At 41.5% G+C, this 18,239-nt stretch overlaps 2 protein-coding genes across 4 annotated transcripts in view; both read right to left on the reverse strand.

Annotated features, from left to right (window-relative positions):
• The window catches only part of plcb4b (phospholipase C, beta 4b), a 49,443-nt gene extending 46,016 nt beyond the window's left edge, over positions 1-3,427 (reverse strand). The window contains exons 1-2 of the mRNA XM_028397283.1: positions 3,210-3,427; positions 303-348 (exon numbers count right to left, since the gene is read on the reverse strand). The gene's annotated coding sequence lies outside the window, so the exon portion shown is untranslated. The remainder of the gene's footprint in view (positions 1-302; positions 349-3,209) is intronic.
• A 3,440-nt stretch (positions 3,428-6,867) lies between these two features.
• plcb1l (phospholipase C beta 1-like) overlaps positions 6,868-18,239 on the reverse strand; it is a 91,209-nt gene continuing 79,837 nt past the window's right edge. For 2 of the 3 annotated variants that reach the window (XM_028397281.1, XM_028397280.1), the window contains exon 33: positions 6,868-8,990. In XM_028397281.1, coding sequence (XP_028253082.1) covers positions 8,766-8,990 — 225 coding nt within the window. In that variant the 3' untranslated portion in view covers positions 6,868-8,765. Of the gene's footprint in view, positions 8,991-18,165; positions 18,191-18,239 lie in introns of all 3 variants that reach the window. The other variant, XM_028397282.1, reaches the window with a different exon arrangement.

Here is an 18,239-nt window from a genome sequence, read left to right on the forward strand (position 1 = left end):
ATTACATAACATACCAGGTAGGCCTGCAGGCAGGAAGCAGCTATATGCTTCACTTATATTATGCATACATTTTAGTTAACTGATTTATTGGAGGCTAGGTCGGTACTTAATATGCAATTATAAAACAGATGCTTTGGAAAGAAGAAGCTAATATTTTAAAAAAGCAGTTTGTATATTACTAAATTCCCGGATGATGGCCTTTCCAACAATTGCCACCAGATGGTTAGGCAGATCTTTACCCAAAATAACACTGGAAAATAAATTATGTTTTGCTAAAGAGAGCGGACAATCCCAAAACTTACCAGTTCAGCATCAATAATGTTCAGCAGGAGAAGCTCATGTCTCGGCCTGCAGAGACAAAAAAGGACATACGGTAAGAAGAAGGGGTAAGAAGAGAATTTCATAAATCACAAAGGCCTGAATCTGGACTTATTTGGTTGAGGTCTAAAACCCTGCTATACACTATGAAGGGCCGGAGCCGAGACAGAACCACACAGAGAGATGAATACATCCCACTGCTTCCTTTGCCAAGGAAAACATAAAGCGCAGACATGTCGAGAGCCGCGGCTCACTGTATTCTCAACATACTTCCACAACACTTGCTCTGTCAGCTGGTGTGCCAGGCTGCTTGTCTGTTGGCCTATCAATCCATCTGCCAGTTGGAGCTTCCACATTCACAGATCTCTTTACAAGGTGTTGATCCTTGAGGACAACTGACAACTCACTACACGGAATAAAAACCGGAGTCCGACTACAATGAACAGGAAAATATAAACTACAAGACACATGTGAGGCAACATGCCAGTCTTCTGAATGAAATACAAAAACAAGTAACAATGTGCAGTAAACTGGCATGGAATGGATTCCAATTCAAGTCTCACAAGAATAGAGCGGCAACATTTGGGCAAATCAATATTGTGTTGGCAAGAACACAACAGAGAGAAAAAGAGATCTTTTTGACTTCATTGCGATTTGGACTGAGCCCTGCAAGCGTAGAAATACAAACAAAAGGACAACACTGAGTAATACGACACATTTCAGAGTCTAATCACACTATCTATGGCTGCGACAGAGTCACCTCTGCGAAGCTGGAAAATGGAAAAGCAGCAACATTTGTGTGCCTGGAGCCTGAGGGGGTGTCATACTTTTCTCCAGTCTAGTCATCCAACAGTTGAAATGTAGTTTTCTTGTTGACCTCTCTGTGACTCAAAACAAAGATTCTGTACCTTAAATGTATGACAGCAAATTAATATCTTATTCCTCAAAAGTTACAGCCGACCCATGCTACAATTTCTGGCAGAAAAAAAATCAGATATCAACACTTCTAGCTCGCTAACAAGCAAAGACATGTTTTAAACTTTAGGCACGGTGTTGCTAGTTAGTATGTTATGAAGGCAGTGAAATCATAGGCTCATTTGTGATGCATTCTCTGATTTATATGCAGCATGTTCTACTATATGTGATACCAGCATATAAATTAGCACAAATTATCATCTTCCTCTGCATTGAGTTTTCTTATTGGCATATATTGTTTTTAGATCAGTAAATCTAAAAATAATTGATAAAGTATTTGCAAAAATAATCACTATCTTGCAGCCATCCTATTACCAAAGCATTCAACCAGGCAGCACTGTAATGTGCAGCAGCACCTCCTAAGAACTACTGAATTTTCACCAAAACGCCCTGACCACAGTGAGTATTCGTAACACTTACAGTGTCATCGGGTCCAAAAAAAGAAAATAATATAACACCTGCACACCCTCACTTAACCTGTAAGCTTCTTAGTCCACCTCTACTCATCAAAATGCTTCACAGTCTGGGTTTAAGCCACAGGTGAGAGATTGTTATTGCATGAGAGACAGGGCAGTGTTTGCCTACGTAATCAGCCCTGAAACATTTAGGCGGCAGTGTCAATAATCCAGAGGAGAATTAGTTTTTCTCTTTTTCTAATGGTGGCGATATTTAACAGGTGACAGAGGAACGGTTTAACAAGAAGGCACGAGTGCAATTGTAAGACACCTATACTGCAGTTTACAAGATGGAAACAGGCTCCCTCTGCAAATACAGCTCATCGCTTATAATGTATAGGCAACAGGACAGGCTGATGAGAACAGGTGGAAGAGCGGATGTTTGCAAAAAAGCACCATCTACTCCCATTCATCAATTAATTTTAGGGGCTGCCAAGGCGGCAAGAAGATGAAAAAACACACATTACAGGCTATTTGCACAGCAAATAGACCTACAGTGTTATTTCTGAGCAAACACCACCCTGCCTGCTGGGTGTCTGTGTGTTAAAGAACCGGTTTGGAAAACAGAAAATTGCTTTCTATACTTAAAATGTCTCTTCTTTTCCTGACAAGGAGTCAAGGTGATATTAAATTTACTGTTGATGCAGATGCACTTACAACAAAAAATACATTAAATAAACAAGATCCTTGTAAGAAACTAGTTGCTCGGACACCAAATCAATGACACCTTGCATGCATGGCAGCTGCAGCTCCCAGCTCCAACACAGCTACCCGACTAGCAGCAGCAGCACAAGCTGCAGCAGCAGCTCTACAGATTAAATTAACATTATACATGAAAAAAATCTAAAAGGTCATTAGGCTGCAAATACTGTAAGGCAGTAAACCAGACCGTCTGTGTAAATAGAAGCGATAAAAAGCCCCAGTCTGTCGGTTAGTCAGTTGACTTTTATGGCCACTGTGCAGTGTGCACAGCGCTGCTTGTCATCGGCCGGCTGGCTTCTGCTCTGTCCCGCTACAGCAGCTAGCTCCCCTGGCTAACCCTCCCAGCCGTTGGAAACATCGATAACATCTGCAATTTAAGCAAGTTTCCACGCCGCAGCGGCTCCCGCTGCGTCGTATCGTATTTACCTGGAAAGTGAAGCCACGGCTGCCAAACACAAAGCCAAAGTAAAACTGATATCCAGTTGCTGAAGGTCTTATCTAAAATAACACACACACAAATGCGCCTGGCTAGCTAGCTAGCAAATGCTACTGTCTCCAGCTGTGTGTGTGTGTGACAGAGAGGCAGAGTGAGGATGTCTGAACGATGCGAACAGGATTTGTGAGTGAAAGCTGGCGTGATGGAGTTTAAATGAAGAGCCCAGCATCCGCTTATCTGACACATACAAGCCTAACCCGCCTATCCGACACACTGACAGAATATTAGAGGCGCTGAACAGAAAGCTTTTGTTTGTTTCTTACGTGGTTTCGTTGATGGATGGAGCTGGGGACGGGGGTTTTTAATCCGACGGCGGAAAAGAGACGATGCTTTGCAGAGCCCGGGTCGGGATTTTCTCTGTGTCTTCCAGCTGCTGCTGCCGCTGCTGCTGCTCTATCCCGTCTCCCTGCTGCCGGAGCGTCCCGGTGCTCTTGTACCACTCGCCCTCCAGTGGAGAATGAACGGCCCTGATGCGCTTTGATTAGGAACCCCCTCCACAGACAGGCAGCGCGCTCCTCTCTCCTCCCTCCTCTCTCCTCCACCACCACCACCACCACCTCGGTCAACGTGCCTGCGCGTGAGCGGTTGTTGTGTATCCGTGTGCAACGGAGCTTTTTGCGTGTGTATGCGTGCGTGTCCGTGTGCGCAAATGAGTGAATGAGTGTGCCTTGGGTTGACAGAGTGAGTCATCCAGCAGAACCAGATCCAGCTCCTCCCCCCTTTTTCTAACAGCTGACTACTGTAGCCGCCATGCGTTGTTAAAGACAAACAGTTCCTCCCCCCTCCTCCCTTTGTAAAGTCAGTAATGCTGCTCTGCTGATCTGTGACTGAAGAATAATGGCACTGTGTATGTATATGCTTTATCATCAGCATGCATTTTATATCGTCAATGCCAATATTTTGCATAAAAAATTAATTATATATTTCACATTACATGAATTTATAACCTGAATCACAGCATGTGGAGGACTATAGAAACCTCATGCAGCCATTTTTATATAAACACCTGATCCAGGGCTGAGATACGAAAGCCCATGTGACAGAGCTCTTAAGTCAGTCCCCACAGACCTCCATGTTATTTGACCAATAGAACTAAACATGCTTACAGCCTGTCACAAAAACTGTTTTTTACTAATAAAATAATAATAATAATTAATGGTATGTCCACTTTAAGTGGAAGTTTCCTGCTTCCATAACTGCCCTTCTGCCTCAGGGGCCACGTGTGCTCCAACTCTTTCCCTGTATTTGGAATAACTGTGAGTTTAGGTGGATCGTGATGCTGCCAACATGGTGCTAGTCAAAAACTCCCACAGAAACCCATGAGTGACAGCTCAGATGCTGTGTCCATAGTGTTATACAGTCTACACAGAGTAAACTTTGTGGCCTAAAGTAGAAGTATACAGCGTTGTAAGTGATTAAGCAATACGATTCCGCAGTCCCTGTGAACTCACTTCATTCTCATGGCTGTCCTCACCAGGACAAAGAGGCAACAGTAGGAGAGGGTGATTCTTCTAATGACATGATGAAGATGAATTATGAACAGAGCCAGTTACTGTCAACACAGAGTCATGTGTCTGCCATGCTCACAACAATCTCCAAATGATCAAGGTGTCAGCACACTGGGTTCCAAAACTCATTGAGCCTGACCAGAAGTGGATTCAGTAGATACATGTTAAGGTACAATTTGACATCTCTACAACCATTTGTGGCCATGGAGGAGACTTACATTTCCCAACAGACACAAAATAATAATGAAAACAACAAAAGGTCAGTGAGGTCTTCACGGGGTGAAGGTCTGCCCTTTTCTTCACACCAAAGTGAGAGCTACAATAAGTCTGTAAGGTTTTGTAAAATTGACTCTTTCTGCTAAGGCCACTAACTTATCAATCCCACCACTAACAAATCAAATAACACTCCCAGTGGGAGAGTAAACACAATAGTCATTGGGTAGCTGCAGTGAAATACATCCTTTTCTCCAGGAAATGGTCAACCATTATCATTTAAAAGCCATTTTCTGCATTTCCTTCAAAGTCTTAACGACAACGAATGGTGGATGCAGAACAGACTGAGACATCATGACTCTTTGTCACTGTGAAGCTACAAAAAAACATCGCAATGGAACTCCCATGCACTGTAGGATTAGGTGGGAAATATGTGAAACTGAATAGTGGTCCAGTGTTTCTGAGCTGGTGGCACTACATGCTCTAAAAAGTGTGATGATGGAAGACTGGTGAGGAAAACCCTGCAAAGCAAGGTCATTGTGTCTTTCCTCGCTCCCTCTAAGGGCACATTTTTAGGTTTTAGGACATGGTCTTGATGATCTAACATGGTCAGGGATAATATTAGAAGTACAATCTGAATTTGATCCAACCTAGATTAAGGTTAGGTTTAGTGTTAACATTATATTAGGTTCAGGATTAAGGTTGGATTAGGAGGCAAAGTAGGATTAGATTTGGGGGGCAAGGACTGAGAGTAGACAGTGAATATCCTTTCAAAAAGTGCAAAACCCACTCACTCAAGTGTGTGTGAGTGCCTCTGTGTAAGTGTGTGTGTGCTCAGCTTACCTTCCGAGCAGCGTCCTGTGGTCCTCTCCTCCTAGTGTGCCTCATTAAAGTCCAGTTACAGGACTCCTCCTACTCCTCATCAACACAGATGGACAGACGCAAGGCAATAATATTCCTGGGAGTTTGGAGGGGCGTCTCTGTTTATATAACCCAGAGAATCTTATTAAAAAGCTGCTCTTCTTCCGTCCTGAACTCGGGGTTAATTAGCTCACTTCCTAGTTGCTGGCATGCTCGGAGGCCTCTGAATGGTCACAGTGGTTGTTATGGGCGACTAGGCTTGTCTTATCTTCTGTTGCCTGATGGGATTCTGCTGAGGAGCTAAGACTGAGAAGGACACAGTGTTTATGTAGTCTGGAAAATACACACACACACACCAGCAGTACACACATATGTTATACAGACAGCTAGAATTCACCCACCCGCACACGGACACAAGCGATGAGGCCAGACATACACACTGAGAGACTCCAGGCACATGCCACCAACGCTCACACAAGCTTTGAAAATGTGTTAAAGATTAAAAATGTGTGACCACTGGACAATGTCAAAGCCTGGATATTACTGTGTCAGTGCACATAGTAATAGTCCTTCCCACAGTTAATGCAATGATTCATGTCATAGGAGACGAGGCATAGGAAAAGGTCAAATGGGATGTATACACAAGGTGTGTAACACAAAAATGACCTCAGACGTGTGCACGTATGCACACATACTGCACACAGGCGTTTCTGCATCGATTAAAGTTCACAGTATGTTACTGCACAGAGAACCAATTTGCATTTATAAGTGTCCCCCTCAAAGACAAAGCCAACAGTTCGGTGTGATTTCGGTGCCTTTTAGTATTCAAGTGGTGGCCAGTTATTCAGCCACAAAGGAGTTATTTCAGAGATATTGTTACCGAGGAGATAACAGGAAGTAGGTCATCAAGACTTTCTCTATTCACCCCCTTGCCTTTGAGAGAAACACATTTACTATGCATACACATAAAAACATAAAGAATATAAACAATTATTCACCCCACAGATGCTGCGCCATATGTGCCCTGCTCTGATGTGCAGTTATAACATTTATCACCACCCACCCACACACACACACACCTGTACTATTTGCATCTATATTCTCTATGTATATATTCTCTGTAAGTATAACACAGACCAAAAAACAATGGTAGGACAACAAATATTAAGTAAAATAATAAAACATGACAAGGACAAACAAAATTCAGATTAACATAAAAAAGTAAGATGACAGGCCTAACCAGGAAGTGCTTTGTTATAATATTATGTACGTAATCATACAGTATATCACATACATAGAGTTAGACACATCAAAAGATACACAACTCCACTCCAGCAAGTACAATAATAGCCACATTTATTTTAATTACAAGCAAGTTCCCTTTACACTATATTTTTTTCTCAACTTCATGTTTTATCCTTAATGTCATACATACATTTACATTTCCAGAGTGCATACACTTAAGTTGATGAGAAGGGGGGGCTGTTAAATAAAGTGATTCAAGACAAAAAAGAAAACGAATGTCTCTCTTTTTCTTATGAGACACATGTCAAATACTGCTCATCACAAGCATTACTCAGTAGTGGTACTGTACTAAAAAAGTGCACACGGTCTATTCAATACCAGACAGCTTCATATAATATAATATAATGGCAATTTTTAAACCATGATGCATTTCACACATTCAACATCAAACAAGGCAAACCCATTCAAAAGGCACAGGACTCTCACATCAATATCATCTTTTTAAAATGAAATGAGTACTTACATGTCAGGTAATCCTTCACTTTCTTTTTTGTTTTGTTTTTTTTTTTTTTAAAGGAAAATCAGCTAAAATGTGGGTCGATATCATCCTGTGAGTGATGTCATAGACACTAAATTCTCACTGAATGTTACTGAAGGGCACAGATCACATGTTAAAGCGGTTATTCATAGGATTATTGTAACGCTGGTGTTCTGCAGATACAAACTATGCATTCAGGTCTGTTTAACTGAACTATTTCCCCACTTCAGACTAGCTTCCATGTGTGAGAGGTGTAGCAAGCATGATGGCAGTGGGCGACACATTTTCTGAGGTCTGGGGCATCTCGTCTGTGTACCGTGGAACTGCACACACTCCCCTGTAGGTACACAGTGAACCAGTTAAGAGGAAGGCCACTTCTCTAAACTACAACAGGATCCTCTTTTGTTTGAATGTCCTGGTTTGACTGCTTAATGCTGGGGGGTTAAAGAAAACAATGTGCAACCTTTCAACCTGGATCTAAAAAAAAAAAAGAACAGGTTTTGTCCTGTTCATTTTAATACACAGTGATGTCTTGAGCCACACTGCGACCATTGTTTTGCAGGTTTAGTTTGAATGTTTCAGAGAAAATCGATTTAAATTAATAAACATCTCTGCTACAGAGCTACTGTAAGAGATAAACAAATACATGCAGACACTGTACAACAAGCTTTCCCTTCTCTTCCTCTGTGGACAAAGCTGCCCACAAATGATGCAAAATTGTTAAAAAAGTAGCTAAAACAAAGAAAAGAATGACAGAGCAATGCATAATGTTACCGTACCAAATATCACACAACCTAAAAAAATGGTTAAAAACAAAATAGCAGCAACACATAGGCTTAGTTCTGTGAGAACAAAATGGAGAACCAGCAAGCCACCAGTGCCTCTGGGTTAAAGTAAAAGTAGTATGTATAGTGAGCCTTCAGTGCAAATATGTAAGGGTGAATTTCAATATTACAAAGATGGAAGCTTTAAAGGCGGAATATGCAGTGGCTTCAATACAGTACAAGTTGACTCCACTTCAAATCCACTGTAAGTGAATTTTGAAAACCTTGGCACTACACTCAACTCTTTGACGACCACTTCTGTCAATATCACGATCAATAAAAAAACACATAAAAAGAAACTACTCTCTCTGTGCAATAGTTCAAGTAAGTTATGTCCTGCAAGTAGTTAGTTTTTTTTTGTAACGCATCCTGTGGCCGTACCGAAAGAGACGACAACATACAGGTAACATACAAATACACAAAAAGTACTATTTACACCAAACAGATCGCTGGACAAGACTGCACTCTACGCAGAGAGGACCTCTACTCACCAATTCAGGCTCAGATTCAGATCTAATCCTCCCATTGGTTACAATTAGGACCAAAGTTGAGGGGGGGGGCAGTCTCATCCTAGATCTGTGGTCGCAGCCACATCCACCAATCAGTGTCCCAGCGTGAAGCAAAGTGCTTCTAAAGGGGTGTGTCGTAGACTCGCTCCGTCGAGCCCTCCTCCATGTCGTCCTCAGACTGTGACGCCTTGTGGTTGAGCCTCTCCGATGTTGAGGAGGACACCATGTTTCCATGGATGCCATCATCACAAAACTTGGTCTTGCTGCTGTCCTGAACAAACTCTTGGATCTCCACAGGTAGCCGGCGAAATTTGTCCTGGTACTCCTGATCCAGATCGCTCTGCAGCTGCGGAGAGGAGAAGTAAACATGAGCCAGGAATTCCTACATGAAGAATACAAGCACACGACCAAACTTTTACGAGTGGATGTGATGGGACATCCAAAATAATGCACTGAAAGGAACTTGCATAATAACTCTCTGTGGGTTTGTCAGTAAGACTGACCCCATTACAGCAGCTTTAAAGATTCCAACCTTTAGCGTGTGCTCTGTTTTGCATATGCTGCAGTTTTTTCTAATGATCTATAAATCATATTAATACGGCACCTGTTTATTTACCTAACATAGAGTGGCTTGAATAAAATGAATAAACACAACATGAGAAATGTAAGTGGCATTTGGCCATGACGTTCTTCACTGAATCGGTTTAATGGTCTTCTGAGGGATCCATGTTCTCCCTTTCCTCGCATTGAAATAGAAAGAAGAAGCTGTTTTCTCCAAGGCACAGATGCCCCCAATGATTACAGATGACAAGATTGTATTCATTTCATTGTGAGCCAATAATTGCTGTAATGCTGATTTCTGTTTAACTACCCGGCTGGCTCCCATGGGAGAGCGGTAATTAAAAGAAAAGCTGCTAAGATGAATGGTGTCAGAATCTCATAGCTCAATGCAGTCACGTCAGAGAGGGATCAAAGAAATACCTGCGTGTTGATTTCTGAAAGATTCATGACTAAGGCCTCTGTTAATCAAATGACTCACAACCAACTTCTAACTAAAAAAACATGAACACAAACAATCTTAAGTCCATCACAGACATGTTGAAAAAAGATATTGATCCCATGAATCTGCACCTGAAGGAACTCGAGTCAGAAAAATAACACAATGCTGAGCTCTAAATAATGAATTCACTCCAAACAATATACAGTAGACTCAAGGACACACAAAATACAAGAGCGTTCATATAAGAGTAAGGGAGGAGAGGACAGAAGAGGACAGGAGAGGAGATGGAATAAAGGTCAAGGACTGCCATCCTGCTCTCGACTTTACAATTCTCTGCCCTCACCACTTCACTTTATGAGATGGCACATCCATTTCATTGAGAGTACTGCACAGTTAAATGAAAAGAACTGACTGTTACGAAGAACGCAGCACTTAAATGCACCACTATACTACAAATTAATCTGGTGTTAAACTGCTGAGTTTATGACTATGGCTGGCTATTTAATCTGTGAATGAACCTCTACAAACTCTGGAACAGTGTCAGGAACATTTGTACCTGTGTCTATTTTTTTCCTTTAACAACAGGGATGAAAAAATTGTTGCGGTCATCCCACCAACGAAGAAACATGATATATCTGGCAACAGCAAAATTGAAGAACTGTGATAATTTGTTGCCACAGAAGGCAACTACTCTATCCGTACACATAGCACACTGCATACCAAGACACCTACAGACAAAGAAGAATGAAGCCTGCCTGCTGCAGACTGTGTGTGCAGGCTGATGTTAGTAAAAGTCAGGACACACAAAAGCAAAGCAGGCACAAACTGTCACTGAATAAAAAAGCCTGTGGTACAACTATCAAATGACTCATGACAGACAGCTTCAGCAGCCGAGGATTACTTCACTTTACGGCTGGTTTGTGGCTGCTGGGCATGTTCATGCTGAGCAGTGGAGCAACAGCGAATCCAATCAATCAATCATTTACACTCAAATCATACACTCACTGTTATGTTAGATAAAACCTGTAATTAAAAGTTCTTTGTAGGTCTGTTATTATGATGTGATTGCTATGATACAGGATGCTTTTAAAGCGCTTATTTCGGTCTTATCTATAACCAATTTATTAAATAAAAACCAGTGTTAAAATAATACCAAATATAAAAAAAATAATGACAATGCCTTGTTCTGTTATCTGATCCAAGTCTAGCTACAAACGACGTAGGTCTCTGATGATAAAATGTGTGTTGTAAAAATGAATAAATATTTGATATTCAGTATTAACAGCTCCATTCAATGTCTGCTGCATGCTGTCCTAACTTGTGAAGAATCTTCTACCTGTACACTGCATATCTCCATTTAAATAGCAGTATGATGTGCATCCACAATGAAGGGCAGGCTCAAACACTTTCTGCTTGTGATGTTTGCGTGAGAGGATCTCTTGACTTTCTCTTGACTTGACGTGTCTTTCTGATGTGTTTGTGTGGTACAACAGCGCCTGTTGAAACCCCCACTGAGCACAGCGTTTCAAGGTGACCTTCTCGGAAGCGTGAGATCCTCCCTGCGTCTCTCGCGTCTTTTTTTTTTTCCGCCTGTCTTTCTCACTCTCTCTGTGGGTCTCACAGAGCGGACATCCAGCACATCAAAACCAGATGGCTAAAAGATGCTCTACGGCTCGGCTCCACTCTCTCTCTATCTCTGCTGCCCTGCACTGCGCATGACCTACTTAAGGGTGGGACAGTCTGCAGCCCTGTGCGTGCATGTGTGTCCATGTGCAGCCTGCCTATACTCCGCCTGTTGAGGGACAAACACCCTCTGATTAGAGCATCAACAAGCGTCATCTGTCTTCTAACTGATGGCGCCCTGGCTCATGAGAGGAAGGTGAGAGCGGAGGGGCTGACGGGCACCTCTCAGAGACTCGTGTGCGTCTGTATGCATGCAATCACTCAGCTATGAAGCGTCTGTTATAGTTTGAGTGCTAAGCTGCGAAGGCAGCACTGTGCTCTCTCAGAAGGAGCGGCTTGAGATATCAACAATATCAATGAATGATAGAAAGATGGCTTGATTTATGAACAGATTGTTTTCTATCTATGGTTTCCATCTGATCAGTTTAACTGTGAAAGCATCAGTAAAACCCTCCTGATGGAGCTAAAGTTTTGGGTATTTTTTATCACACTGATTGAATCAAATTCTGTTTCAGGGCATCAAAAGAATCCTAAATTCGAACAGCAATGAGGCCAACTGTAAAAATAAGTGAGTGTTATCCTGCAGCAGAAAGGAATCCCTGACAAACACAGGGTAGATGTACTGTATTCTTTGTGCTTTTGCTGTATGTGCACTGCAAGTATACAGTTTATAAATGTATATATGTGCTGGTTTTTCTGTGTGTGTGTGAGAGAGTGTGATCCAGTTTCCATTTGGACACAAACCAGCAACAGCCGTAACCCTGCCAGCTTTTAAATCTGTATCTCATCTCCGAAGACCTGTCATCTGTCAACAAACGGCATGCACACATGCACACATTTCTGCCTTTCTTAAAATATAGCACTCGGTGACCTTCTTCACCAGCTGTCCTCATTTTGAGGAGCTATCGAGGGAAGAGATGAGGGCCTCCAAAGAGCCAAATTAATTCTTTGCTTTGAGCTGTGACATAACGCCTGCTGCAAGCCTACAGCGGGCATCGCGCTGCGCTACATGTACAGCATGTGGCCATGAGCCTCGTCTTGCGGTCAAAAATAAGGACGTCTAACAGGAAATGTGTGCTCTTCTGTCTTGTCTCTAGATGTCAGTTGCTGCTCCTCCTCAGACAATTTCAATGAAGACTTCTATGACAAAGATCAAAACCAACAAAGCTTGGACTTAATACTGCAGATTGTACATAGGTGTGTGTGTGTGTCTTGACCTTGAGATATATCCCCAAACAGAGCCCAATTAGGCTAAATCCAGGATCCCTGTCCAAGGTATGAGATACGGTCACAACCCTGTCAGCATTACAGGCTTTACGAGGACAAAGGCAGTTCAGTGTGCAGAGGCTGTGTGTATGTGTAAAAGAGTGAGAGAGAAGGACCCCTTCGGTATCTTTCGTCTGTCCACCGTGTGGGTCATAGCTATGAAAATGCAAGAAGAAGCAAAAGTACTAAAAGAGACAAAACTAGCCGCCAGGCTGCATTCTCCATTTCTATCTGTGTGTGTGTGTGTCTTTGTGTGTGTGCCCTTTCCTGACCCTTTTCAGATAATTTATCTGGTGCTTTGCAGGAGTTTTTCTTAGCTTCTTCCAAGAATTTTAAAAACCTGCATACCTCCACCGTGTATGTGCAGTAATGACTGTTTCCCTAAAAGGACAGGTTCAAAAGGGAAGGTCTATGTTTTTATTGCACATGTGGATGCTAGCAAAAGGATGCTAAATGTTGATGTAAACATTGTTTAATCTAAAAAGTGTACCTTTTTTATATGTATGTTTATATGATTAGTATATATATATATATATATGTATATATATATATATATATATATATATGTATATATATATATATATATATATATATATATATATATATATATATATATATATATATATATATATATGTATATATATATATATATATATATGTATATGTATATATATATATATATATATATATATATATATATATATATATATATATATATATATATATATATATATATATATATGTATATATATATATATATATATAGGAGACTGCTGGGTATGTTGCTTGGTATTTTGGGTGTTTTGATAACACAGCAATGTTACTGCCTGAAAACATGCAATGCATTTTTCATATATATATATATATCATCACCATACCTTTCTAAAATAAACTTTTTTCTCTTGTCATGTAGAATTTTTTTTATAGTTTAATATTTCTTATATGCACTAATAAAGTGCAGATTCTTATATATTATCGTGTCCTCCTACATAAAAGCGCTTAAACACTTTCATCAGCACCTCCTCTTTACACTTTAATATCCTCACACAAAGGTACCACGGTCTTTTAGCTTCTCTTCGTTACCTTCTCTCTAAAGGTTCTACTAATTAAACAGATAAAAGGTGTCCCACGCTGATGCCAGTACCTCAAACCCATGTCTACAGAGAGAACAGTTTTCAACAGGAGTTCAGTAGTGAATGTTCCTTAGACAGAGCCATAACCCTGGAGAGCTTCATTAGCACATGTGGGCATACATAATGAACACTCGTGCACTGATCTAAAATAGCAGCTAGCATAATAGAGCAGAAGAGTAACCAAGCGTGCAACATGTACGCGCACTCACACAAACACAATAGATTTTACCTCACTGCCTCTGGTTTGCACTCAGTGTTCCCTGTGGGTATTATATGTGTGTGTGTACATAGTGTCTCTGTGTGTGTGTGTGTGTGTGTGTGTGTGTATGTATGGGCACAAGTGCATTATTGATGCAACCCCGCCAGGCAGAGATGATGCAGATCAAAGTCTGTGATGAGGGAACATGGTGGCCACCCATACAGCACCCAGTGAGAGCGGGACACAGGGAGGAAGAGAGAGAGAGAGAGAGAGAGAGAGGAAGGCTGGCTATACACCAGCTACCTTCCTATTCAACTCCAGACCTCCAACCTGTTTGCTCCCCCCTTTCTTCACCCCTCCTCCTCCTCCTCCTCCTCCTGCGCCTGCTTTCTTCTACCTCCAGCAACCATCCCTGGGATTGCGTCACAAGGACTCAGTTCCAAATTAACAGATTGCAGAGAGTCATGAAGGATAGGAGAGGATATGAGAGGTGGGGAGAGTGGGGGATCCAAGTTTCCATGACGACCACACAGAACTCCTGTTTGACAAACGGATGAGTGTGTGTGCACATACATGTGTGGTTCTGTTTGTTGATTCAAAGTTTTCACAGGAGGGGACGCACTATGAAAGTTTTTTCACTCATTGAACTTAACAAAGAAATAATCGGTCTCCTACATAAGAATGCACTACATGACACACACACACTAATGCACCATGCTGGGAAACATATTGCCTAATCTCCACTTCAAACTCGTTTCACAGCCAAAAAATGGTGTGAAAAGGGAGTGCACAGTAATTATGAGATTCAATCTTTTAATTGTAAACCATTCAACAGGGCTAGAATCCTCCTCACTAGATCTCCAATGTGACTTGACCACACTGGGAAAATGTACAAACCAAACAAAAAAAAAAGATTAAACCATAGGTTTGTTTTAAAAGGTATAATCAGTCTATTTAACCCTGAACAGTCACACAGTCAATATGTCATCAAAAGGCTCCAGCCATTAATCTTTGATGCAAATATTATTCAAACTTACTGATATGTTTTTGGATATAGAGCTCCTGTTGTTATGGATGTTAAACTTGAGTGATGATGCAGGAATGTTTTTAACTGAAACCCACTATGAGAGGATTCACACACACACACGACAACAGGAGTGCTGCTGGTGTAAAAGCTGACCTTCCACCAGGACACCACTCATGTCCACAGTGCTGATGGCTGTTATCCAAGAATGTAGATTTCAACTCGCCATATTTACCTAATTTAGCAACCTGAGACTACTACCTCTTCCTCAAAATGAAGAAGTTCAGTGGTTGTCATTTCAACAGTTCCTCTACAGCTCAGTGAGGGATGAACTACTCATGGTTTAAGGGGACAACATGGAAAATTAAATCTTCTAGGTTTTCTGACTTCCTCTGCCTGAGGCTGTGAATTCAACAATCACCCTTTTTAAATAACAGGAAGCAACAGAAGGAAAGCAACACATCAAAGAGCTTCTTTGAATGCATGATTAATACACACGCATATCACTGAGCACTATAAAAAGACTCTTTCTATTGCTACGATCAACAACATGAGGAGCAGATATCTTTATCTGGCCATATGGCAATGTGACCATGTGACTGCAAGTAAGCAACAAGAGAGGAAAAGAAGCAACATGCCAGGATCCAGGGTCATGAGGTGTGTGGAAACAGGTTTAGCCATCGTGCTGTGCGCTGATGTCTCCTGTGGCGCGTTTTGATTGGATCATTAGCAGGGCAGTGACACCTGAGTGCACATGCTAGGGATTGACGACAAACCGTAGCACATCTCTCTCTCCTATTTGGTCCGAATCAGTACGTGACCTTTATACTGTCACCTGCAAGGACGTCTGAAGAAAAGTCACAAGTTGTTATTGATGCTAAAGCTGAGAGCACCTCATCTCTCACTATTCACAGTAATTCAGCTTCAAAGACTTTGTGCCTATTGAGGACAAAGCCAGGGTTAATTGCACCGCAGAGATACTGTAGCTAGTTTTTTAGGTTGGTATGTCACACGCATGTGAGTACACACATGTACACACACAAATACCATTGTAATGGGTCACTCAGCTCTCAGGGTCTCCACCAGGGATGGTTATAGATGTCCATTAGTGGCTGCTCTGAGCCCAGAAGAGAAACTGGGTCAGAACAGTAGAAGAGACAAAGTGTGCTGTATCTTCCACTCTCTGATTCATAAAGACTAACACACACATGCACATCAAACTGAGACACACTACAAATATATTTTTATATTAGCCCAGCCTTGGTTACATGCCCACATCCATTATCCCCAACGGAGCCCTGAACATCCTGTCTTTCAGTGCTGTGTTTATTTATCTGTCTGTTGTTGTTTACATTTAACCAAGGACTAAATGACTAATAGAGGGTTTCCTGCAAGCTAATTGAACTAACAGCAGTCATGGGCAATATCTCTCTTGGCCTTTTAGGGATGTTTAACTGCGGTGAATGTACTGCAGCCTTCACCCTCACAAGCATCCATACACAGATGGTGTCGAACACAGAGCTGCCATGGAAGGCTGATGACCTACTCAGTGGGAGTAGCTTTGGGTTCAGTGACTTACTCAAGGACATTTTCACATACTGTCAGGCAGTGATGGAAACACTGGAAATAGATCCAACACGGCTGAATTTAGCAATGTGATGACCATCCATGTAAATAACTGCTGAGAACTAAATGGGAAGCCAAAAAAATGGAAACACAGGAGCTGTTAGTGAAGTCCATTATGAAAGCTCATATCAACAACACACACACACACACACACCAGCAACCTCTTGCTCACTGAAGCCTTCAGTTTTTCTTTTTCCAAAGGGTGGTCTGAGGACATGATACTAAGCAGAAAACAATTTAACCACATAACAGAATGCATCCTTAATTGGCTGTTATTCCAGTGTTGTTGACTATCACCCTGGGATATTTGCTGGTAGCTGTCTCCAGAGTTGTGTCCTCTGACACTACACTGCTGTTGCATGGCAACATATATTGCAGAGATGATTATTATGAATTTGATTGCTGTGTCTGTGAGTCTTTCAGGTGATGGATTATTACAGTTTTTGTGGAAACAGCAAGAAAGAATGAAACGTGATTGCAACACAAAAGTCATCAAAAGTGAGAGTTTCCCACTCTGAGGAAACCTGTTACATTCAACACTGATTAAACTCTGATGAGCTCATTTTAACTCTCGCCGAAATCAAAAATTTGAATCATTGAGATCAATCAAGCAGCCCTAGTTAAAGGTAATGATAGTCAGGAGCATGTTGAAAGGAAGGTATTTTATGAGCTTGACTGATTCACACAGAAGGCATATGTTTTAATAAAGGGATAAAAACATCTCATCTCTGACCATTTTCTTCAAACAATACCATGCATAGCATGGTGAAAAAAAAGATGTGGAAGACCTACTGCATGTGAGCTGCTGGACTAGATATCCGTACTACACCTCCCACACTCAACTGCAAGTGGTTTCAAAGGAACAAGGAGCTGTCACTTTGAGTGTGGGTGGTTACGGAGCTGTCTCCAACAGACAACTTCTGATTTATCTCTGTCTTTTAAAAGATGTACACTACACTCAAGTAAAAACATAATAGCAGCATCATGTCTCTGAGACGAGTGTGTGTGCTGCGGTAATACAGGCTGTACTGCATTAAATTAAACAATCTGTCAAAACCACAGAGAGAGCGAGAGAGAGAGAGATCAAAAGAAGGGAACAGAAAATGGCAACAAGAGACTGTCTAATGAAGGACTTGTACAATATGTCCATAATTAGCCTAAAGCTTTCATATGAAGTACATGTGCCCCTGTCTGTGATACTCAGTTTTTTATTAAATGTATTGTTAATTTGATTTGAATATGTTATATCTATGGAAAAATGTGAGGCTGATAGAAGATCTCGCTCAAGGACAAATCAACAGGAAGCGGATTAAATCCACACACGCAGCTGAGGTGTGATCCCACAACACAGGGGACAATCTGCTACCCCTTATGATGTTATGGTGCCATGATGTGCGGATGACAGCTAAAATACTGCTGTTAATAAGCTGCTTCTGTTTTAGCCATCGCTGATGGGAGAGAGATGCAATTTTCTACTACTACTTGTTGCCAGTCAGCAGCACAAGGTGTGTAAGAGCTTGCATTTTAATACCACCACACAAATGCCACCACCATATTAGTGCTCAATATGGGATTCAACAATGTTCTTACCATCCTCGGCAGCATCACAATCGTCCTACAATGACAGCGACAATGACAAGGTTGAGATCTCACACAACAAGAGC

Source organism: Parambassis ranga, chromosome 24 (assembly GCF_900634625.1).
Source record: "Parambassis ranga chromosome 24, fParRan2.1, whole genome shotgun sequence".
Lineage (NCBI taxonomy): Eukaryota > Metazoa > Chordata > Actinopteri > Ambassidae > Parambassis > Parambassis ranga.